Source organism: Monodelphis domestica, chromosome 1 (genome assembly GCF_027887165.1).
Source record: "Monodelphis domestica isolate mMonDom1 chromosome 1, mMonDom1.pri, whole genome shotgun sequence".
NCBI classification, from domain to species: domain Eukaryota; kingdom Metazoa; phylum Chordata; class Mammalia; order Didelphimorphia; family Didelphidae; genus Monodelphis; species Monodelphis domestica.
This window is the reverse complement of record NC_077227.1, coordinates 759,937,440-759,962,842: the sequence shown is the minus strand read 5'-3', so window position 1 is coordinate 759,962,842 and position 25,403 is coordinate 759,937,440. Positions and strand designations below refer to the sequence as shown.

The following is a 25,403-nucleotide window of genomic DNA, read 5'->3' as shown; positions in this document are numbered from 1 at the left end:
TACATTCCCAAACACACAGTAATGAACCCCATGTAACCCTAAAAGTGGAAAACTTGCACTATGATTGCCTTTCAGATACTGGAGCATTTAGAACATTCCTGGTGAGTAAACCAGATGCAAAATGAAACTGTATTAGCTCTCTACATGTAGTAGGCATATCAGAAACACTTCAAAAGTTCCCCAGATTTTTTCCTCAAATGTTACCCATGGGACCCTTATCTTTAGAATATTCTTTTCTATTAATGTCTGGATCCCCCACAAATCTGTTGGAAAGAGATCTATTACATAAACTTAAAGCCAGAATAACTTACACTCCAGATGGATCTATGTCATTAGAATTACCTGAGGAATCTTTAAATTTGCTCCATGTACTTCTCTCAGAGACAGGAGGTAAGAGAGGCTCCCATATTTGAAATACCAGCTGATATGCCTGAGTCTCTTTGGGCCACATTTCTTCCAATTGTGACAAGGAAATCACTTTAAAAGACTGATATGTATTAATTTAAGGTCACCAAGGAATTCAGCTATGTAATTCCTAAATGAAAACTCAAGTCAGCAGTCAATCTTTTATGGAGTTTAATTACAAACAGGAGGAAGAAAGGTATTAGAGATAGAGAGAGAGAGGGAGAGAGAAAGGGGAGAGAAGGGAATAGGGCTTAAATACCCCCTCTGTTTAGGCTGGGCCAAAGGGCCCAAGCCCTTAGATAGCTGGGGCAAAGAAAGGAGATCAGTCCCTATTACTCACGTGACCAAAATGGAGAAACAGTCTCAGGGGCCTCCACCTCCAGCTTCCTTCAGAGCCAACCCTCAAAGCACCACCTCTCAGACCAAAAACCTCTCCAACCAACCACCCTCAGTCCTCAGACCCCTCTATCTTTAAGGAACGCACATATTGATTCAGACATGGGAAGTCATTTTACAGATAGTTTTATCCCAGGAATATTTTTGTCTAGGGATAACTCCCAAATTCCATGTACCATACCATCCCTAGAGCTCAGGCCAAGTTGAAAGAATGAATGGAGAGCTTAAAACTATGATTGGAAAATTATGCACTGAGATATATAAAGTGACCATAAATTCTACTTCTAGACCTAAATTATTTTAGAAGCAGGCCTAGGGGAGATCTACACATCTCACCATTTGAGATGCATTTTAGATTACCCCCCCCCCATATAGGCCAAGCCTTTTAGGCTTTTTAGTCCTGCATATACATCACTATTAGGGGGAGATACTTCTGCTTCCTATATACAGGAATTGCCGAACAAATTGTGAGAACTCCATCAATCAGGAGCTGCAGTACAAGGAGGAACAACAGACTCTTCACTTCAAGACCAGAAACCAGGAGACAAGTTATACATAAAGAATTTCCAGTGCACAGGAGCAACTCAGTCTTCCTGGGAAGGTCCATTTAAAATATTGTTAACCACTCCCAACAGCTATAAAAATTGGAGGAAAAAAAATCTTGAATTCATTGCTGTCCAATGTACCTTCTGTTGAAACCGATTGACTATTCTGTCACAAGCATTGGAGATAAAAATACATGGGCAACTGGATACTGCTTTTGGCAACACATTGAATTCCTGAGATTTTATTTTATTATTGCTTTTTCTTTTATTTTTAATAGAATATTTGGATTTTTCTTCCCTTGTTCTCATTTCTTTTACTTAAAAGTACATATAATCAATATTCTTCCTGACTTTGCAGTAAAAAAATCCCTGAAGTGTATCTGTTCTAATATTAATGCATGGCCAAGAGCTTTAGACCATGATAACCTGCCATTTAATGATAAATGCTATGGGACTATGATTGATGAGTACTCCTGATTCGAGGAGACAGTAAAAAAAGAACCATTATACAGTGTCAAGAAGCACAAAGTCAAGGAAACCAACCAATCTCAGTGGGATTGATGAGATTCTTTGCCAAGAGAACTTGAACTTCTTTGGGGTTCAAGATTGAGACTGTTTGACACACATCAGGCACAAGTCTTCCCCTGTGCCACATTCTACTAAACACATCACTTTTGGTGGCAATTCCTGGCTCCCCTATTACTGTGAGAAAAGGGAAAACCAGGGCAGAGAATGCTATTTCCCATTTGCTGCTAAAATCTAGTCCTTTTTAATCATATAATATGGAAACATTTTGTAGTTCTGGCTTATAATGGGCAAGTGCACAGTTACTGCATTTTGCCATAGACTTGTGGGACCCAAATCACTGATTTGGACCATGATAAAAGGTTTTATTGTAAATTATTTACTAACAAGCTTCTATATGCATAGAACTTTCTAAATATTTTGATAACTATTTTGAATTCTTTTTTCTCCAAATTTTTTTTCTATTTTATTTTCCTTCCATGTTTTTGGCTTTTCTTTTGATAAACTGACTTATAAAACCCAATAACTGAACCATGTATCCTCAGTTGATCCTGGTATTGGTCAACACCCTCCTCAACAAGATTGTATTTTTCATAAAACCTAAACATTTGAAATTGTTTGAGAAAAATTTCATGGGAAAAAAAAACTTGCTAAATCCTTGATTGCAGAAAACGAACTGTTAGGAGAAAGCTGACTACAGAGACCTAAACTGCATCAAGAAGACACCCAAGGCTTTTAACTACTGCTTGACTCAGCCTGAGCCAGAGCAATTTAAATTAATTCTCTCTCCTTCCCTTAATTCCTTCTCTTTATTAAGATCTCCATAAATCCTCGGCTGACTTGGGTATTTTCATATTTGGGAATTTCCCATGGTGACCACTTTTTAAATCAAAACACTAAAATTATCCTTACACTTCTATTGACTTTTTGTCAATGAGCCTACAAAATGCTGGTTTTACTCTCTCCTATTTTCTTCTTACCTCTATTTGTTTACTTTTAGAAGGTGCAATATAGCATACACTTGTAGTTAGAAGACTAGAGGAATGAGCTGGTATATTAATCAGGGAGACTAGTCTTCTGAAGAAGGGATTAGCTATCCCCTGCTTATTTTTAGGTTTAATCACAGAAGTGTATACACACCTTTTTATCTTTCAGTGGGAGACTTTTGTGACCCATATGTGATAAAGTGGGAAATGAATTAGAAATGGCTATCTTCTGGGCAGTCCTAAGCAAAGCTAAAGCTACAATTGGATGACATGAAGTGGAAGGAATGAACAGGAAGAAACTCAAAGAAGTGTCTTTAAAAGCAGTTAGAGCTTTCAATGAGTAGTAGTTCTTTGGATTTTGGAATTCAAGGTGGAGACTGGTGAAAGGATATGCTTTGTGGGGCTGAGACTCTGGCAATGTTGACACAGCTCTTGGACATTCCCTTAGAAATACACAGTGGATATGTGAAAAGGCTTTTTCCTGGTTTTCTGGAGGGACTAGCCTCTGGAGAGGCCTCCACCTTGGAAAAGGCTTCATGGATAGAGACCTTGTTTTGTTCAACACCAGCCCTTGGTTGAAAGTTGAAGGCCCTCCAGTTGAGGACTAATTAGCCCTACCAGACTAAAGCTAGGTATGGAGCAAATAACCTAGCTTGTTAGGCTAGATTTCTTACTCTGCCCTTTCTCATTTCTCTACTTCAATTCTCTCTCCTTTTATAAATAAACTACCATGAAAACTAGTTTTAAATTCAGATATAATTGCCGTTGATCACATTTTAATATTTTTGCTATTTGAAAATAATTTCACATCTACATATTTGAATATCCTTAATCTACACACTAATTCTGATTGAGAAAGGTGAGAGCTCAACGTATTGAATGCCTTGTTTCTGTGATGTACAGTATAAGGAAAGATTATGAGACTGGCTCTAAACTAACTTTACTTAAGCTAAGGTAATGGGGGAATGGAAAAATAGGAGATCTATACTTTCCTCATTACTCCATTTAGCTTGCTATTCTGTGGCCACATTAAGGGGCCCTAGCCATGCTCACAGAGAAGCTGAGCCATAAACAAAACTGAAAGAAAGGAGCTTGGATATCTGCTCTTGCCTTAGTTGATCAAACCTTTTCTCTGCCCACTAACACACAAATATCATGTTGGGAGGCAACCATGGATTTCTATTTTGACTGGGCCACCCAAGGGGACAGTACAGGAGCTACTCAGGTGACATCACCCTGCAATCATTTCATGATTTCTCCATTGGTGCCACTCTATTCTAACTCAATGATTTCCATCACAGAATCCTCACCTGATTCAAGCTTGGGCTCACACTAGGTATGTTGCCCCAGAAAGGGGAGATGGTATATTTCTTTCACACAACAGTAAGATAACAGGTATGAGTGAATGTCTTTCCACATTGCTTGCATTAATAATGTTGCTCCCTATTGTGTATCTTCTGATGATAAGCAAAACCATAGCTCTAAGTGAATGTCTTTTCACATTGTTGGCATTTGTAAGGCCTCTCCCCAGTGTGGACCCTCTGATGTACAGCAAGATCAGAGTTCCGACTGAATGTCTTTCCACATTGCTTGCATTCATAAGGTTTCTCCCCAGTGTGTATCCTCTGATGAGAAGTAAGACCAGAGCTATAACTAAATTTCTTTCCACATTGCTTGCATTCAAAAGGCTTCTCCCCAGTGTGCAACCTCAGATGTACAGCAAGAGCAGAGGGATGATTGAATGTCTTTCCACATTGCTTGCACTCATAAGGTTTCTCGCCAGTGTGAATCCTCTGATGACAATTAAGACCAGAGGTCTGACTGAATGTCTTCCCACATTGCTTGCATTCATAAGATTTCTCCTCAGTGTGAAGATTCTGATAAGCAAGATCAGTGGTATCCCTGAATGTCTTTCCACATTACTTGCACTCGTGAAGTCTCTCCCTAGTGTGTATCTTCTGATGTACAGTAAGACCAGAGTTCTTACTGAAGGTCTTTCCACACTGCTTGCACTCATAAGGTTTCTCCCCAGTGTGCGTCCTCAGATGATGAACAAGATCAGACCTCCGAATGAATGTCTTTCCACATTGCTTGCATTCATGAGGCTTCTCTCCAGTGTGTGTACTCTGATGATAAGCAAGACCAGACTTCTGAATGAATTTCTTTCCACATTCCTTGCATTCATAAGGTTTCTCCCCAGTGTGAATCCTCTGATGATAAGCAAGACGACAACTCAGAGTGAATTTCTTTCCACATTGATTGCATTCATAAAGGTTCTCTCCAGTGTGTAGCCTCTGATGATAAGCAAGGCCAGAGCTTTGACTGAATGTCTTTCCACATTGGTTACATTCATGACGTTTTCCCCCAGTGTGCGTACTCTGATGATAAACAAGACGAGACTTCTGAATGAATTTCTTTCCACATTCCTTGCATTCATAAGGTTTCTCCCCAGTGTGAATCCTCTGATGAGCAACAAGACGAGACCTCCGAGTGTATGTCTTTCCACATTGCTTGCAATCATAAGCTTTCTCCCCAGTATGCAGCCTCTGATGATCAGCAAGACCAAACCTCCGACTGAATTTCTTTCCACATTGCTTGCATTCATAATCTTTCTCCTCAGTGTGGATGCTCTGATGTACAGCAAGACTGGAGTTATAAACGAATCTCATTCCACATTGCTTGCATTCATAAGGTCTCTCCCCAGTGTGCAGATTCTGATGATAAGCAAGATCAGAGGTATTCCTGAATGTCTTGCCACATTGCTTGTATTCATGAAGTTTCTCCCTAGTGTGTATCTTCTGATGTTCAGTAAGACTATAGTTCTTTCTGAAAGTCTTTCCACATTGCTTACACTCATAAGGTTTCTCCCCAGTGTGCGTCCTCAGATGATGAACAAGATCAGGCCTCCGAATGAATGTCTTTCCACATTGTTTGCATTCATGAGGCTTCTCTCCAGTGTGCGTACTCTGATGATAAGCAAGACCAGAGCTCTGAACGAATGTCTTTCCACATTGCTTGCATTCAAAAGGCGTTTCCCCAGTGTGAACCCTCTGATGATAAACAAGACGACATCTCAGAGTGAATTTCTTTCCACATTGCTTGCATTCATAAAGGTTCTCCCCAGTGTGTAGCCTCTGATGAGAAGCAAGGCCAGAGCTTTGACTGAATATCTTTCCACATTCCTTGCATTCATAAGGTTTCTCCCCAGTGTGAATCCTCTGATGAGCAACAAGACGAGGCCTCCGAGTGTATGTCTTTCCACATTGCTTGCACTCATAAGGTTTCTCCCCAGTATGCAGCCTCTGATGACCAGCAAGACCAGAGCTCCGAGTGAATTTCTTTCCACATTGCTTGCATTCAAAACGTTTCTCCCCAGTGTGGATCTTCTGATGGGAAACAAGATCAGAGGTCTGACTGAATGTCTTCCCACATTGCTTGCATTCATAAGATTTCTCCTCAGTATGCAAATTCTGATGATAAGCAAGATCAGAGGTATTCCCGAATATCTTTCCACATTGCTTGCATTTGTGAAGTTTCTCCCTAGTGTGCATCTTTCGATGTACAGTAAGACTATAGTTCTTACCGAAAGTCTTTCCACATTGCTTGCACTCATAAGGTTTCTCCCCAGTGTGCGTCCTCAGATGATGAACAAGATCAGACCTCCGAATGAATGTCTTTCCACATTGCTTGCATTTATGAGGCTTCTCTCCAGTGTGTGTACTCTGATGATAAATAAGACTAGAGCTCTGAGTGAATGTCTTTCCACATTGCTTGCATTCATAAGGCTTCTCCCCAGTGTGAATCCTCTGATGATAAGCAAGACGACATCTCAGAGTGAATTTCTTTCCACATTGCTTGCACTCATAAAGGTTCTCTCCAGTGTGTACCCTCTGATGATAAGCAAGGCCATAACTTTGCCTGAATGTCTTTCCACATTGGTTGCATTCATGACGTTTCTCCCCAGTGTGCATCTTTCGATGTACAGTAAGATTATAGTTCTTACCGAAAGTCTTTCCACATTGCTTGCACTCATAAGGTTTCTCCCCGGTGTGCGACCTCAGATGATAAACAAGACCAGAGCTCTGACTGAATGCCTTTCCACACTGCTTGCATTTGTAAGGTTTCTCCCCAGTGTGAATCCTCTGATGAACAACAAGACGAGACCTCAGACTGAATTTCTTTCCACATTGCTTGCATTCATAAGGTCTCTCCCCAGTGTGCATCTTCTGCTGTCCAAAGAGACTGGCCCTGTGCATAAAAGTCTCTCTGCACTGATTACTTTCAATAGATTTTTCCTCAGTGTACATTCTTTGATGTTCCTTATGAGATGAACTTTGAGGTGTAACACAGAATTCCCTGGAATAAAAGTTATCATGACCATCACTCAAGAATCTTTGTAGGTCCATTTCTTCCAAAGGAAGGCTCACTTCTGTTGGATTCACCTTCATTTCAGATCTGATCTTTCCTAAAGGAAACAGTAAAACATACACATATAGTGACATATACACCTATAAAGCAATCTCTTTCCTTTCCTTCGTTGTCAGAATATTAACTACTTTATATCCTCTCAGGTAAGAAGAAAAGTCTTCTCATTCATTTAATTTATTTTTAATTTAAATTTTTAAAATTTATTTTAATTTATTTTCAATTTATATTAATAAATAATTAATTTAATGCATCCTTTGAAAAATGCCATTACCTCAAAGCTAAAAAACTATTTAAATAACAAACGGCCTCCCAAGAGATCTCATTGGCTCTTCATAACAAATCTGGGATTTTGCACAGGGTAGCTTTATTACATTCCTATCTGAGACCATGATGTCAGAAAGGCTGAATGAGTAACAATCCAAAATCTTTACAGCTGAGCCCAAATCTTGAGACTGGGTGTAATTTCGACACTACCCGACAATTCATTTTCAATCTTTTAGCTTTGATTTTCTTTGTCTATATATACAATCCTCTATAGGTATGACACCACTCTGTGGATGTAGACTAAATGTTCCTTTTATTTTATCATCTCGCACCTCTGTAAGCATTAAGTAATTCCCTTCATGATTGCTTTCAATCTTATTTTTTGGTCCAGTATCTCAGATCAGATGAGGAAATTTAGAACGCTTTTTTTGCATTTATCCAAGGTATAAGAGATTTTGTTGTTCCCTACTCCTTGATATCAGCCATTACTTTTCTTTAGATGCCTCCTTTCACCCAAAATCCTTCTATAAAATACAATTTCAACAAATATATGGCATGTCTCATACAGTAAGCTGAGTACATGATCCTTCTGTAAGGAAATGAGAAGGAAAGCATGTACAATTCTCTTCTTATTTTCCCTGAATCTTAAAAACTTGCTAGGACTTTTAATGGTGGGCAAGTCAAAGGAGTTCTTTTGGTCTCAGGCTCCTCAATTATAACATGGACATTATATTATCAAGTAACTCCCAAGGTTCCTATAAGGAACTAATGAGAAAATATTTATAAAGTGTATCATACATACTAGGGGCCATATGCAAAATCAAGCCCCAAACTGAACTCCTTTGGAGATTGTCCTGGAAGATTGTCTTAGAGAAGATAGTCTTCTAGAGATAGTCTTAGATAGTCTTCAAGGGAGATTCGCTGGACACTACAGCTTGGATTATGGGCTCAAAGCTCAGTTTCTACTGCAACTCTGACTCTTGGAATACTTCATTGAATGACTAAAAAGCTTACCCCTTTTCTATCTTCTGGAGAGAACAACTTCCATCTTGGAGGAGGCTGTGGTAATTACTCACCACTGGCTCTCCTGGCTGAGGACTAGCACATGTATTTTCCCTAACCTCTCTCATATTTCTCTTCTTTATTCTTTCCTCTCTATTTGTAAATAAAGGTTCTGACTCAAGATACAAATACTGGTGACCACATAATTTTGAATAATCATTGTTCCACAATGAATTTAACTTCTACATTTGTATGCTCAGGGCTTAAATATGTTCCTAGAACGTATTGATCATTTAATACATGTTTAATGACTGGACCCAGTGATTATGTCAGGCCCAACCTCTACCAGGATCCTTGCATTCTGATCTCTCTTCTAGAAGGCAAATGCATGCTCTGGCCTCACCTGTGTTGCTTTCCCTCTCTTGCCCTTATTTCTCAGCTGTTGACAGTAACTGTATTTGAACTAGAGCAGACCCAATCCTGAAGATCTCAGAGGCTTCTCTCTCTAGGCTCTCAACTTCTTAAAGTGAGGTGCTGTGATCACCTAATTGTCCAATAACAGGACAAAGACTGAGCCCCAGAGATCAGGAAAGAGCCTCGGCTGATGATTTAGGAAAGTCGAAGCCTTGGATGGATTCCAAGAAAGGCAACAGTCTTCACTCCCACTCAGGGGCTGCAGGGCAATGGAGAGAAGGAAAATGACGAAACCAGCTGCCTGACTCCATCCTACATTGAGGTTCTCTGACCTCATCTTGGTCCTCACCATGGCAAGGCAATCCTGTATCATCTGCCTAATGGATTCCCTTTGCCATGTAGCACAGTAACCTTCCAAATATTTCTCTGGTCTCCAGGTCTATCTTATGGCTTCTTCCCACCCCCCTACCTCACCTTCTGAGCTCATAACTTGACCTCATATTTCATTGAACAAAAGCAGAACCTTTCTGCAAAGTTCTCTTATCCGCCACATCTCACCCAGCCTCCTTTTCCTCTCTGGTCTCAGAATTAGAGGAAAAGTCATTCTTCTAGGTAAGAAAATTTCTTTCCATGGACAAATAATTCCATCCCATCCCTCATCTATGCCTGTCTATTCCTCCCTGTAGGGCCCCCATTATTCTTTCATCTTCAGCCATTCCCACACTAATGAGTTAATGATTCTCTTCCTCTGGGAACCAATAAACCAATTCTCACCAATGCTCCAAACACTCTTACTTGATCTCATCCTCTCCAAGAGATACTATCAAACATCTGTCCTCAGGTTCAAGGATAAACTGCTAGAGATGGTCATTTGCAGTGAGTTGTATCTGTGCCTTTCTCTTGTTTTTTCTGCTATTCTTTTCCACAAATTTCTCAGTCTGGCTCCCCTGAAGGCCCAGACCACCTCCCTGCATTAGACCCCTCTAATGGTACTTCACTTTAGAGCCTTCCCTGCCTTGATTGGCTGCCGGGGAGCTGGGATCTAGAGGGCTTTTGCAAAACTATCAGCAAGCTGTCTACTCCAGCAGAGGGTGACCTCCATGAGGGCAGAGTATATCCACTGAAGCCCTTTATGTACCTCATAACATCCAAGAACCTGGCACAGAGCAAGCATTCATACACATTTCTGGATACTAAAGAGCTCTGCGAAGATGAGCTCAGCTTTTCTAGCCCCTGAAATAGACTTCTAGGCCACTCAGTTCCAAACACTGACTTCTTAGAGGGTGACAGACTGATCCCCTGAAAGGAGCAGATAGGAAATGGAGTCTAACAGCCTCATGGTACAAATATGGAAGCAGAGGCTCTGGGGTTGTGACATCATCCTGCCCCAAAACTAATCATGGCTTCATCAGAGCAGCCAGAAACCTCTAGTCACCCCGGCTGCCCCACACCTCTCCCCCAACCCCACCCCCGTGCCTGGGCAATAGCACCTCAGGCCTTCTTGCTCCAGGATGCATGGGGCTTCTCTCTGCTGTAAGATCATGTCTGCTGGGGGAGCTGAAAGCCCTGGACATGGAAGCAGGGAGAAAGATGGAGAGAAGCTCATCACTGAGTTCTCTTATGGAAAGGTGGGGGAGTTCAGTGACTCCACTCACACACTCTCTCCACTGGGTTCCCAGAGGAGTCTGCTCTCACCTCTCAGTATCTGTAATGCCAGAGCCCAGGGTAGGATGTGCCTGTTACCCTTCTGGGAGACCTCAAATGAGCAAAAGCCCCATCTCCCCCATCCTGTTCTGGACCATTCTGGAAGAAACTCCTAAACTCCCACACTGGGTCCAAGGGTCAGTGTTCCAGGTCAATATGAGGCCCCAGACACAGGGATCTTGAGGGATTACCCTTTGTCCCATCACCCGCTTATTTCTCCCTCCCTGCCACCTCTCTAAGCTTCATGGACTCTTCTCTCAAGGTTCTCTGTATCTTCTCTTGAGGGAACTCAACAATCTTTGTTGGGCCCAATGCCATTTCTCAGCCAGTCCACTCATCCTGACAATCACAGAGGAGGGCAAGCAGGGCCTCCAGGAGGCTTACTGGGACTACTGGAGGAGAGTCTCCACAGTTAGTGTGGGGAGGGAAAGGGGAAGGGGAAGGGGGAAGAAGGTTGTAGAATCAATCTGAAAGCAGAACATTAGGATCCGGGGCATTTTCTTAAGAGAACCTTGGACTCAGTTCATAGTTTTCCATCACCTCGAAATGAGAGGCAGCAAGAAAGGGAAGGGGGCACGGACCTGAGATTAGAGGCAGGAAGCCCTCAACTGATATTTTACCACATACGGCTCCCATGTGGATGCCTCAGAACAAGTCACTTAATTTCATCTATTTCCTCATCTGTAAAATGGGGGTAATTGTGTCACTGAATTAGGAAGATGAAGGTAAGGACGAAGTGCATTAACATTGCAGAGAAAACCCTCAGGTGTGATGAGCACTGTATCCCTTCCCTCCCTTCCTCACTGGCTCTGCTAGAGGCTTAGGGCAGTAGGAGGGAAGACTAAAGGCAAGCCTGATCTCCTGGGGACACCTAGGAGCTGTGAGAAGCAGGGAGAGGCTCCTTACCCACAGAGAGCAGGTTCCGGACATTCTCCAGCATCACCTCCCTGTACAGCTCCTTCTGGGGAGGGGACAAGAGGCGCCACTCCTCCCGCGTGAAGTCCACAGCCACATCCTGGAACGTCACCACCTCCTAGAGCAGCCCAAGAGAGAGCACAGAGGGCTGAAATCTACATCAGAATAAAGAGCCCACCTCTGGTCAGTTACAGGAGGAAACTGACATACAGAGAAGGGAGGGGCCCAAAGTCCCGCCCATTGTCAGTGTCAGAGCCAGCAACACAAACTGAGTCTGTAAGAGCCCAGGATGCTCCTGAAGGAAGCTGAGGAGCTTCTGTTGTGTGAAGGCAAATCTCTAGGGACCTCCAGTGCAGCTTGGATCCCAAGAGCCCCAGTGATGGGATGTAGGAGTCAGTCACATGTCTGTGGCCCTGTTCTGTGTCCCTGGGCAGCCCGATTCAGTGTGAGTCCTCACCGTGCCAGAGCCTGAGCCTCTCTGCCTCTCTCAAACTCTCTCTCTTTACTCATAAATGTTCATCAATCTGGTAATGAGCCCCCAGATCAGTCTTTACTCCTGACACTGTGGAAGGCACCAGAAAGGAGAGAAGGTGCTCCACAGGGCTCGGGGACTCAGGATGCAGCCCAGGCGACCCATCCTCGGAGAAGGCTGAGCTGATCTCGGATCATTTACTTATTGATCCTATTTACTAGGAACTTGTTTTTGTCTGGTAACTGCTCGAGTCCTGCTTCAGAGAATTACAAGGTATGAAATAACCTTATTAAATAGTGAAAATATTACCTTGAAACGCTGTTCAACTCTTAATCCTGCCACTTTGCTTCCAGATTTACCTACTTCAGGAGAACCATTACATAACTGTAAAACATTACTGTCCATGGCAGAAAAGCCTCGAGATGATCTCCTGGACACTCCCTTAGACAATGCAGATCTGATCTTATTTACTGATGGTTCCTCTTTCGTGAGGGATGGCACACGCTACACTGGAGCTGCCGTAGTCTCAGAATTTGCCACCGAGTGGTCAGCCTCACTACCTTCAAACATTAGCGCTCAAGGAGCAGAACTCATAGCTCTAAAACAAGCTTGCATAATTGCCAAGGATAAAAAGGCAACAATTTATACGGATTCTAGATATGCTTTCGGCATTTGTCACTCAGTCGGGATGCTATGGCTCCAAAGAGGATTTTTAACTTCAGCTGGAAAATCCATAGCTAATGCAGAAATTATTAATGAAGTTCTTTCTGCTCTCAAACTGCCTAAAGCCCTAGCTGTAGTTCATTGCTCTGCCCATACAGGTGGCTCTGACCCTGTCTCTAGAGGAAATGACCGAGCAGATGCCGCTGCAAAACTAGCAGCCATAGAAGGACCTGGATTAAATTTAACATTAACAACCACTGATGATTTAAATTTATCACTTTCCTATAATGAAAAGGAAGTGGAAAAATGGAAACAAAAATTTAAAGCAAAACAAATTAATGGAGTATGGGTGTCATCTGAAGGAAAACCCCTGCTCCCTAGAAGATTCTATAACCAAATTTGCCAATCTATTCATAAAATGGTCATTTTGGCACCCAGGGCATTGTGGACTCTGTCAAGAGAGTATGGATAGCCCCTGGTATAACTACTGTAGCCTCTAAAGTATGTTCAGCCTGCCCTATCTGCCAGGCATATAACCAACATGCATATCGTGGAAAAGCCTTTGGGGGACGTCCTCTGGCTTACACACCTTTTGAACATCTACAGATAGATTTCATAACAATGCCAAAGGCTGGATGTTATAAATTTTGTCTAGTAATTGTAGATCAACTAACCAGATGGCCGGAAGCATTTCCTACGACCCGAGCCACAGCAGATTTTGTTGCAAAGATACTTTTAAAGGAAATTATTCCTCGTTTTGACCTGCCAGCACGTATTGACTCCGATAGAGGGAGTCATTTTACCGTCTTAAACCAAATATATTCTTGCTTGGGGATAACTCCCAAATTCCATGTTCCATATCACCCCCAGAGCTCAGGCCAAGTGGAGAGGATGAATAAAGAACTTAAGACTATGATTGGCAAATTATGCACTGAGACCCATTTAAAATGGCCTGAAATTCTCCCTCTGGCCCTATTTTATCTTAGAAGCAGGCCTAGAGGAGACTTACATATTTCACCGTTTGAGATGCTTTTTGGGCATCCGCCTATACAGGCTAAGCCTTTCTCCCCGGCTTATACATCGCTATTAGGGGGAGATATTACTATTGCTTCCTATATACAGGAGTTACAGCACAAATTACGTGAACTTCATGAATCCGGAGCTGCAGTACAAGCTGGACCATTAGACTTTTCTCTGCATGACCTGAACCCAGGAGATAAAGTTTATATCAAGAATTTCAAGCGAACTGGAGCAACTCAACCTTCATGGGAAGGACCATTCCAAATATTATTAACTACTCCAACATCCATAAAGATTGGAGAAAGAGACTCTTGGATTCACTGCTCACATGTGAAGAAAGCATCTTCTGCTGAGACTGATTGACTGTACACTATCATATGCATTGTGACTCTATCTTATCATGAATTGTGACTCTATCTTATCATATGAATTGGAGATAATAATCCATAGACAAATGGATGCTGTTTTTTCAGGAACACATTAAATAACTGATTTTTTTCTTATTTTTCTTATTTCTTTTCTTTTATTTTTTGATCAGAATATTTGAATTTTTTTTCTCATTTTTTTGTACTGAAGGTACACATAATTAATATTAATATTATTTTTTTCCTGCAGTAATACAAGTTAATATATATACTCTTGCTATAATATCAATATATGCCTAAAAGCTTTAAACTATGGGAACCTGCCATGTATTGATAAAATATTATAGGACTGTGATTAATGTTTGTGTCTGATTCCAGGAAAAGGGATAAAAACAAGGAGCACAGACTAAACCTGAATAGTGCCAATAGAGCACACAAGAAATATTAAAGTGAGACTCGAGGTTGCGACGCTTAACTTATGTTTAAGTCGTAGGACTTCCTTGTATCTACACTCTTTTCGAAGTACTCAAACAAGTAAAAAGCTTGACTATCATGCTGGCTCCCTATATCCCTGAGGAAAAAAAATCAGACGAGGGAATGACATTTCCCCATCAAAATAGAATTCTAATTCTTTTCTTCTTATATTATGGCAACTTCCTGTAGTCTTGGCTACAAATGGCTAAGTGAAATATTGCTGCATTCTGTCCTACATACTTGTGGGATAGAAATTACTTTAAACTGGACCTATACAAGGTCTATTTTGAATTTTTCTTATGTTTTTGATTATTTTTTTATTCTTTTGATAATTGACACATACACCTCCCTAACTGAACCTTGCATTCTGAGCTAAACTTGATATTTTTTTAAATACTTACTTCAGGGGGGATTGTATTTTAATCTAAAATCTAAGAGGGCTTGCTCTGAAGGAGGCTGGAGGTGGAGGCCCCTGAGACTGTTTCTCCATTTTGGTCACGTGAGTGATAGTGACTGATCTCTTTTCTTTGTCTCCGCTATCTAAGGGCTTGGGCCTTTTGGCCCAGCCGAAATAGAGGGGGTATTTAAACCCTATTCCTCTCTCCCTCTCTCTCTCCCTCCCTCTCCCTCTCTCCCTCCCCCCCCTCTCTCTCTCTCTCCCTCTCCCCCCCCCCCTCTCTCTCTCAATACCTTTCTTCCTCCTGTTTGTAATTAAACTCCATAAAAGGTTGACTGCTGACTTGAGTTTTCATTAAGGAATTACATAGCTGAATTCCTTGGCGACCTTAAATTAATATGTATCAGTCTTTTAAAGTGATTTCCTTGTCACAGTGGGCAGTGCTAGACAACTTTGGAAACTCTGTCCCCCGTGAAAAGAACTGACAAGAAGGTACCAGAAAAAACAAGTCCCAAACTCAGTCTGGGAGACTGTTGTGGAGAAGACAGTGTGAAGAGATTATCCTCTGGAGATGGTCTTGGATGGTGTTCGAGGAGCTTTCCTGGAGATTTCAGATTGGATCTCAGCTTCAACTTGGTTCAGAATACTGGATGGCTTTGTGGGTGAGTGAAAAGGGCCGACTCCTTTCCTAGTTTCTGGAAAGTCTAGTTTCCATCTTCGAGAAGGGCCCTCTTGACTTAGGACTAGTAGAGGTATTTTCTCTAACCTCTTTCACATTTCTCTGCTTTATCGTCTCGCCTCTCCTTGGAAAGTAATCTTCTGAGTTGAGATAAGATTTTTGGTGAACACTTTATTTCAAATAAATGAAAGTCCAACCATTAATTTTAACCATTACACATCTCAAGGACCAGACACTTTCATTCCCATTACCTCTAATTTAGCATTTGTTCTGATCTTCTGGGGATCCCCCAAAATGCTAAAGACAGTCTTTGCCCTCCAGTAGCTCACAGTCCAGTGGGGGATGGAAATAATACATAGACACATGGACACAAAGCAAGCTCTGTCTGGGAGGAAAGGGGAAGAATGGAAAGAATTAAGGCACTCTAAGAGGAACAAGGGAACGTTTTTTTGTAGAGAGTTTTTATCTTTAGTTGGGACTTATAGGAAGTTTAAAGGGGTCAGTGATCTGAAAGGTGGAGGAAAAATATTACAGACATGAGGTGAAGCCACTAAAAATGCCTAGAACTAGATACAGCCAAATCACATGGTGGATGGGGAGCCAGATCAGGAGTCAGGAAGATCTGGGTTCTATAATGGGGTTAAAATGTATGGGGTTACTATAAAAGAATGGGTTGGATTATCTAAGAATAGGGTCTCCAGGGATTTAATTAATTCCAAAGAGATTTATGTTAACAATTTATTATAAAATATAGAGTGATAGTAAGAAAATCAGAGAGAGAATAGGATATCTAGCCTACACACTAAGGATTTTGTTCCGGTCCCTGGCATAACTCAAGAAGGGCTAATTATTCTTTAGCCAGAGGGTCCTTGGCCTTGAACCAAGGATAGGAGAATGCACGAAGTCTTTCTCAATAGGGTAGGTCTCTCCTAAGGATAGTCCCTTCAGAAAATCCATGAAAGGAGTCAGCCTTTTTCACTCACCCACACTGTAGTTCAAAGGGAGAGATGTAAGAATAGTCACACCAGCTCCAAGAACTCAGGACCAGTAAGCAGATTCTTCACCAGCCTTGAACTCAGAACTCCAGAAGAACCCCCACAGGAAGTTGTAACTCCTTTTTAAAAACACGTCTTTTGCATCACTTCCTGTGCCTTCTTCTACCTTTACAAGAACCAATTACAGCTAAAGCTTTGTTTAGGACTGCCCAAGGGGAGCAGTCAGTCGATTCTGATTCATCACCCACTATCTAACACATGGGTCACAGATGTCCCCTATTTGAGTGATTAGGGTGTTTACATTTTTGGTGATTAAATATAAAAATGGGCAAGGGAGAGTTAATTTCATTTTCACAATCTGGGGAGTGTTAATTTAATCATCACAGTTCAAATGTGACCTCAATCACTTCCTAGCTATGTGATCCGGGGTAAGTCACTTAACTCAGATTGCCTCACCCTCATCACTCATTTATCTTAGAACTGATCCTAAGATGGAAAATAAGGTTAAAAAAAAAACCCTTTTCCATTTTGGGGTAGTTGAGTAACTGTGAATAGAGAACTAGAACTAGAGACAGAAGGTCCTGGGTTCAAATATGACCTCTGACACTTTCTACATATGTGACCCTGGGTAAGCAACTTACCCCCAATAGCCCTCCTCTTAGTCATCTTCTGCCTCACAACAGATGCTTACCATCAATTCTAAGACGGAAAAATAAGGGCTTTTTTCTAAAGTTTACAGCTGAAGGAATCCAGGAGGCCAGGGTCCCTAGAGGCAAGAATAAAAACTGGGGAGTAATGAATAAGAAAACAAGAAAGAGGGCTTTGAACACCAAACAGAATGTTTTCCATTTGATCCTAGAGGGAATAGGGAGCCACTGAGGTTTATAGAGTACAAGAGTGACATGATCAGAACTCAGCTGTAGGAAAATCACTCTGGTGTTAGAATGGAGCAGGCCTTGGAGTGGGGAGAGCCTTGTGGCAGACAGACCCAGCAGCAGGTTGTCTTAATAGTCCAGGAGGGAGGTGATGTGGGCCTCCACCAGGAGGATGGCAGTGACACAGGACAGAAGGGAGCGTACTGGAGGGATGCTGCAAAGGGGAAACTGACTGGTCCTGGTACCATATTGGATATGGGGGTAAGAGACAGTGATGAGTCAAGGGGACTCCTTGATTTTGAGCCTGAAAGGACAAGATAAAGCCTTCAAGAAGGTGGGGATTCTGTGTAGGTGAGAGAAAATAATGTATTTGGGACACACTGAGCTCAAGATATCTCCTGGTCACCTAGTGTGAAATCCCTGTGAGGAAAATTGAGATGAAAGACTGGATGAAAAGATAAAAGACAGGAAGTCAACACAGATAGTGGGGTACAAAATGTAGATCTGAGACTCATCAGCAGAGAGATCGTGCTTGCATCCCAAGTAGTGGATGAGATCAAGTAAAGAATTTCCAGATGAAGAAGAGTAGAGGGCCAAAGACAGGGCTGGAGGAACTTCCTCACTCTCACCCTACTGTTATAAGATTGTAAAGATTTCCCTAAATATGATTCTGTTACTTTGAACAAATTGAGAGAGGTATCATCTTACCGACATGAGAATAATTCAGAATAAAGTAAGCAAGTTCAAGATCTTAAGGAAAAGTTAGAGAGAACAGAGAATAGTCTTAAAAAAAGGAGAGAACTTCCGGTGAAGATGGCGGCTTAGACAGAGCTAAAGTTCAGATCTCCGAAAACCCTTCCTAACTGATCTCAAACTGTATGCACCTAGGGCACCGAAATTCAAAACGAACAACAGGATAGACCCCGGGAACCCTCCTCCTGGACCTGGATCAAAAGGTATGCCCCCCCCCAAAAGCCAGAACCCTAGATCACTCAGATCTAAGGGGTAGGAAGAAGAAAGGTCCCAGGACCCATCCCCCTAACCCAGAGCACTGAGTCCAAGGCAGCAGGGGAACCTCAGAGCCGGCAAAAGGACCTCAGGACTGGCTATTCTGAAGGCCACATCCTGAAAACAACCTGACCCAGTCGCGGGGGCACCCAACACAGACAGCAGGGAAACAGAGAGAGACAGGGGGGAGCCTGTAGCCCTCTGGCTGGATCCTTCCATCTGAGTCTCACGGAAGGTCCCTGCGTCAGGGCATACTCAGTCCAACCCAGCTGAAGTTAATCCTATCAGGAGCCCTCAGAGCTCCGGGAAGCCACAGCCCCTCTCCCCTCAGAGTACAGGGTCTTCTGGACAGCAAAGGCATTGAAATACCTTGCGGACAGTGCCAAGCCAGGCTCAAAGCGTGGAAGTAAGGCAACGGAGAAGCATCGGGAGGGAACTGAGGAGGGCAGTAACACCGAAACACCAACAAATTCCTAGCTTCCCTGGGAAGACAGAACAGCTGTGGAGAACGGGCAATTTGCCTGGGGCTAAAGCCTCTGAACACCAGACAGATATAAGAAGAGCTAGTCCTCCCCACTCAGATAGAGATGGAAAACAGCACAGAAGCACAAAAGCCTCAAAACACCAAGAAAAACAAGAAGAAGGGGACAACTTTGGAAACATTTTATGGAGCAAAAATACAAAAGGCAGAGGAGATAGAAGAGGAAACACAAGCAAATGCTCAGAAACCTTCCAAAGGAAATGAAAACTCTCCACAAACTCTTGAAGAATTTAAATCCGAAAGGATCTAAAATATGGAAGCCTTCTGGCAGGAAAAGTGGGAAATAATGCAAAAGGAATTCACGCAACTACAAAACCGGTATGACCAAACTGAAAAGGAAAACCAGGCTTTAAAGGTCAGAATCAGGCAACTGGAAGGCAATGATCTTGAAAAACAGCAAGAATCAATAAAGCAGAGACAAAAGATCAAGAAATTAGAAGAGAACATAAGATTTCTCAATGACAAGGTGAGAGACTTGGAAAATAGAGGAAGAAGAGATAATTTGAGAATAATTGGACTACCAGAAAAGCCAGAAATAAACAGCAAACTCTACATGGTAATACAAGATATAATCAAAGAAAATTGCCCAGAGATTCAAGAACATGGGGGCAATACAGGCACTGACAGAGCTCACAGAATACCCTCTACACTAAATCCGCAAAAGGCAACTCCCAAGAATGTAATTGCCAAATTCCAAAGCTTTCAAACAAAAGAAAAATATCTTACAAGAAGCCACAAAAAGACAATTTAGATATAAAGGAATGCCAATCAGGGTCACACAAGACCTTGCAAGTTCCACTCTGATGATTTTCAGAAAGGCAAGAGAGCTGGGTCTTCAACCAAGAATCAGCAATCCATCAAAACTGACTATATACTTCCAAGGGAAAGTATGGGCATTCAACAAAATAGAAGATTTCCAAGTTTTAGCAAAGAAAAGACCAGAGCTCTCTGGAAAGTTTGATATCGAAAAACAAAGAGCATGGAATACCTGAAAAGGTAAATATGAAGGAAAGGGAAAAGGAGAAAATTGTTATCTTTTCTTTTATTCAAACTCTCTTCTATAAGGACTACACTTATATCAATCTATATATATATTAATATGTGGTAAATGTAATGTGTAAATAGGGGGAAATGAAAAACCAAATAGAATAATCTTTCTCACACAAAGATTCACACGGGAAGGGGAGGGGAAGAAAATTCCTATAAGAAGGAGAGGAAGAGAGTTTTTACTTAAACCTTACTCTCAGGGAAATCAACTCTGAGAGGGAAGAATATCCAGATCCATTGGGATCTTGAATTCTATCTTACCCAACAAGGGTAGGGAGAAGGGAAAACCGGGGGGGGGGGGGGGGGGGGGAGAATTAATAAAATCGAAAGTGATAGAACTATTGATTTAATAAATAAGACTAGAAGCTGGTACTTTGAAAAAACAAACAAAATAGACAAAGTACTGCTCAATCAAATTAAAAAAGGAAAGAAGAAAAGCAAATTAACAGCATCAAAGATGAAAAGGGGGACATCACCCCCAATGAAGAGGAAATCAAGGCAATCATTAAAAATTACATTGCCCAATTATATGGCAATACACCGATCTAGGTGATATGGATGAATATATACAAAAATACAAACTGCCTAGACTAACAGAAGAAGAAATAGAATTCTTAAATAATCCCATATCAGAAAATGAAATCCAACAGGCCATCAAAGAACTCCCTAAGAAAAACTCCCCAGGGCCCGAAGGATTCATGAATGAATTCTATCAAACATTCAGAGAACATTCAGTATCCCAATACTATACAAACTATTTGACATAAGAAGCAAAGAGGGAGTTCTACCAAACTCCTTTTATGACACAAACATGGTACTGATTCCAAAACCAGGCAGGCCAAAAACAGAGAAAGAAAATTATAGACCAAATCTCCCTAATGAATATATAGATGCAAAGATCTTAAATAGGATACTAGCAAAAAGACTCCAGCAAGTGATCAGAAGGGTCATCCACCACGACCAAGTAGGATTTATACCAGGGATGAAGTGCTGGTTCAATATTAGGAAAACCATCCACATAATTGATCATATCAACAAGCAAACCAACAAAAATCACATCATTATTTCAATAGATGCAGAAAAAGCCTTTGATAAAATACAACATCCATTCCTATTAAAAACACTAGAAAACACAGGAATAGAAGGGTCGTTCCTAAAAATAATAAACAGTATATATCTAAAACCATCAGCTAATATCATCTGCAATGGGGATAAACTAGATGCATTCCCAATAAGATCAGGAGTGAAACAAGGATGCCCATTATCACCTCTATTATTTGACATTGTACTAGAAACACTAGCAGTAGCAATTAGAGAAGAAAAAGAAATTGAAGGCATCAAAATAGGCAAGGAGGAGACCAAGTTATCACTCTTTGCAGATGACATGATGGTCTACTTAAAGAATCCTAGAGATTCAACCAAACAGCTAATCGAAATAATCAAGAACTTTAGCAAAGTAGCAGGATACAAAATAAATCTGCAGAAGTCATCAGCATTTCTATACATCTCCAACACAGCTCAGCAGCAAAAACTAGAAAGAGAAATCCCATTCAAAATCACCTTAGACAAAATAAAATACCTAGGAATCTATTTCCCGAGACAAACACAGGAACTATATGAACACAACTACAAAACACTCTCCACACAACCTAAAACTAGACTTGAGCAATTGGAAAAACATTAATTGCTCATGGGTAGGACGAGCCAATATAGTAAAAATGAACATCCTACCCAAACTTATCTATCTATTTAGTGCCATACCCACTGAACTTCTAAAAAATTTCTTTACTGATTTAGAAAAAACCATAACAAAGTTCATTTGAAATAACAAAGGATCAAGGATATCCAGGGAAATAATGGAAAAAAAATACAAAGGAAGGTGGCTTTGCAGTCCCAGATCTCAAACTATATTACAAAGCAGTAGTCATCAAAACAATTTGGTACTGGCTAAGAGACAGAAAGGAGGATCAGTGGAATAGACTTGGGGTAAGTGACCTCAGTAAGACAGTATATGATAAACCCAGAGATCCCAGCTTTTGGGTCAAAAATCCAGTATTTGATAAAAACCGCTGGGAAAATTGGAAGACAGTGTGGGAGAAATTAGGTTTGGATCAACACCTCACACTCTATACCAAGATAAATTCAAAATGGGTGAATGACTTGAACATAAAGAAGGAAACAATAAGTAAATTAGGCAAACAAAAGAGTAGACATGTCAGACCTTTGGGAACAGAAAGAGTCACAAAATGTAAAATAAATAATTTCGACTACATCAAATTAAAAAGCTATCCACAAGCAGAGGACAAACTGTGGGAGTAAAAACACCGAGGAAAGGCAAAGGCTTGACTACAGGGGTGAAGGGGACATGACTGAGGAGAGACTCTAAATGAACACTCTAATGCAAATACCAACAACATGGAAATGGGTTCTAATCAAAAACACATATGATACCCAGTGGAATCGCGGATCGGCTATGGGAGGGGTGGTGGGAGGTGGTAGGGAGGAAAAGAACATGATCTTTGTTTCAAATGAATAATGTTTGAAAATGACTAAATAAAATAATGTTTAAACTAAAAAAAAAAAAGTCAGTTCAGGCAATTGAATTCAGTTCTGAGTGCAATTAGATTCGGAGTTCAGTTCAGAGAGGACTGGAACACAGCCTGGTGGATCCCCCTCAGAAAGGTTCCTATGGATGGTCTCGTGGTGAGTAATAAGACTGACTCCCATTCCCTTAGGCTCAGGGAGGCCACTTTGGCCAAGGCATTTACCTACTGCCTGGCTCAGTCTGAGCCAGAGCAGTTTAAATTAACTCTCTCTCTTTTCCTTAATTCCTTCTCTCTATATTAGTTAAAATCATCATAATTCCAGCTGACTTGCGTATTTTATTATTTGTGAATTTTCCCTGGTGACCAATCATTTAGATTTCAAATCACAAAGCTACAATTCTCCTTACAGCACACATGTACTTACTAATTGACAAACAAGCTAACTTTATTAATTTGATAATATATACTAAGGACTAGCATTAGTTACTAGTGTATTTGTTCAAGTCTTAGGAAAGTAGAGACGGAAACATAGAAGCAGATCGCATCGTAATTGTAGGTTTTGTACAAATTGTAGCATTTGTCAGTGACGGGAAATTTTACTTGGTGAGTTTATAGATAACAGGAAAGAGGACAATTGTGTTTTCTGCATGTTAATGATTGTTGGAATGACTTGAAAACTTGTTACAAGATGTGTTATGTAAAACAACACTCATGTGAATCCCTTACCTAAACCATTTTCCTAGAACCCAGTCTTAGCTTAGCATCTAGGTAGACAGACTAGCTAAGATATGTTAGGATTTTGTTATTTTGGGGGGTAAGAATACTGCGAATGCTTCAGGGTGGAGTATAGATAGATAGAATCATGATAAAGGTAAATATCATTGAAAACTACAAGGTGCACTTATAGAATAAAAGGGGGGATTGTGGAAGAGGCATGAAGAGAGGATTTGCAGGACAAGCCCAGCACGCAGACCAAGGTGAAGGACCTGTCTGTCAGTCAAGAAGAAAGTTCCAAACGGAATGTTCCCAGGAGAGGCAGTTGGAGCTGGCAGGGGGAGATGTTGAGGAGACTTGGGGCTCTTGGGGGTCACTGACCAAGAGAGAAACCTCTTCTCTGGGTTCCTGACTAAAAAGAGACTGGCTTTTTCTGATCTAGGCAGAGAAAGGCCTTTGGGGTTTGGCAGAGTCTGGACTTGAATTCCTCAAGCAGAGATTGTCTGACTGACTGAAGAAGAAAGAAGATTTAACTGTTGTCCTCCATCTCTCTGGCTGTCTCTGTGTGATAGCTGTGACAACACTGACATTTCCCACACCCTGCTAATTCTCCTCATAGATTAGGGACACCCTCATGCCCTTCACCCTCAATCCGCATCCTGTTTGTTCCCAATAATCCCCCCTACCCGAGGAAGGAAGAGTGAAGAATATTTCTCTGAACTCTCATTGTTCCCCTGAGTTGCTCAGAAGGTGGCTGACCAAGAGTGGGGGAGGAGAAAGGGAGGTGTGGCTGGGAGGGAAGTGAAGGGGGAAGGGTCGGAAATATCTTGATTTATTAGCCAGGAGGGACCAACAGACAAAGCCCAGCGAGCACCCCCTCTAGCAGCATCTCTCCATCTATCTCTCAGAAGTTCTTCTATTTCCATAACAAATAGGCTTCCCCGAGGTTCCCCCCAGCTGCTCTCTAGTCTGCAAGCCAGAGAATCCAGAACCAGAACCAGGAATAGCTCCACAAAGATTATCCACTGATTACACAGCATTGAGAGGAGGAGGATTGAGGAGGTGCATAGAGAAGAGCATCAGGAGACGAGGTCCGGAGGAGAAGACAAAGCCTGAGAAGATGGACAGAGGAAGGAGGCCTACCTTGACATGGAAGGGGGTTCCACTGATGAAGGTTTCTTTGGGTAAAGGGAGACGAGGACTCACATGGAGGTCAGAGACTTAGTGCCTGCAGTCTACCTGTCCTGGGGGGGTGTCCAGTGTATCATTTGGAGCACGGGGAGAGCTTTGACCCAGGGACCAGATTTCCAGGCCAATGTAGAATATGGAGAGCTTAACTGTGACCAGTGAAAGCTGAAAGGTCTGCGGAATCTCAAAGCTCTGCTCTTCGGAGCACATCCATTTACTAACGGCTGACGACTGCCTGGCCAAAACGGACCAAGCGCTTTCCTGTGCTGGACCTCAACATCAGGGGAAGAGACTGACCTACCTTCAAAGAGATGAATTAAATCAGACCAATGAAGGCAAAGGAAACAATCCAGTGTTGGGTCGTCTGCTTTCTAACTGGAGAAAAGATTAGGGAAGGGCCAAGTCGGGATGGGGAAGAGGGACGGAGGAAGTTCCCTGAAAGGGGTCCGACTCCTTCCCAATAGCTGTGAGCAATGAAAAGAACCAGGAAGCCAGAAGTGATGGATCAATACGGACCCAGTTTGCAGATGAGACCCAGGGAAGGCCTGAGACTGACAATGAGGAGAAAACTCCTTCCAGCAGGCTCAGGATCTGACTGTGCTTCTGGTCAACCTCAGCTCAGCGAAGCAGCAGGCACAGGCGGGCCAGTTTCCCAGCCAGGCAGGAAGAGGCTCACATCATGTAATGCCCAACGAAAGATCGGCCATAGCAGGGAAAATGGTGAAAAGGAGCCAGGATAGCTGGGGAGCAGCACAGCAGAGCTCAGAGCAGGGCACAAGCCAGCCGTCGTCCTAAACCTGGGGTCCTGGTAGGACAAGAAGGAGATAAAGCAATG

General features: G+C 41.9%; 1 protein-coding gene across 3 annotated transcripts in view; it reads right to left on the bottom strand.

Annotated features, from left to right (window-relative positions):
• Positions 1–1,634: 1,634 nt before the first annotated feature.
• The window catches only part of LOC103096610 (zinc finger protein OZF-like), a 117,447-nt gene continuing 93,678 nt past the window's right edge, over positions 1,635–25,403 (bottom strand). For all 3 annotated transcript variants that reach the window (XM_056825073.1, XM_056825070.1, XM_056825069.1), the window contains exons 3-4: positions 11,576–11,702; positions 1,635–7,322 (exon numbers count right to left, since the gene is read on the bottom strand). In XM_056825073.1, the coding sequence (XP_056681051.1) occupies positions 4,777–7,322; positions 11,576–11,702 (2,673 nt within the window). In that variant the 3' untranslated portion in view covers positions 1,635–4,776. The remainder of the gene's footprint in view (positions 7,323–11,575; positions 11,703–25,403) is intronic.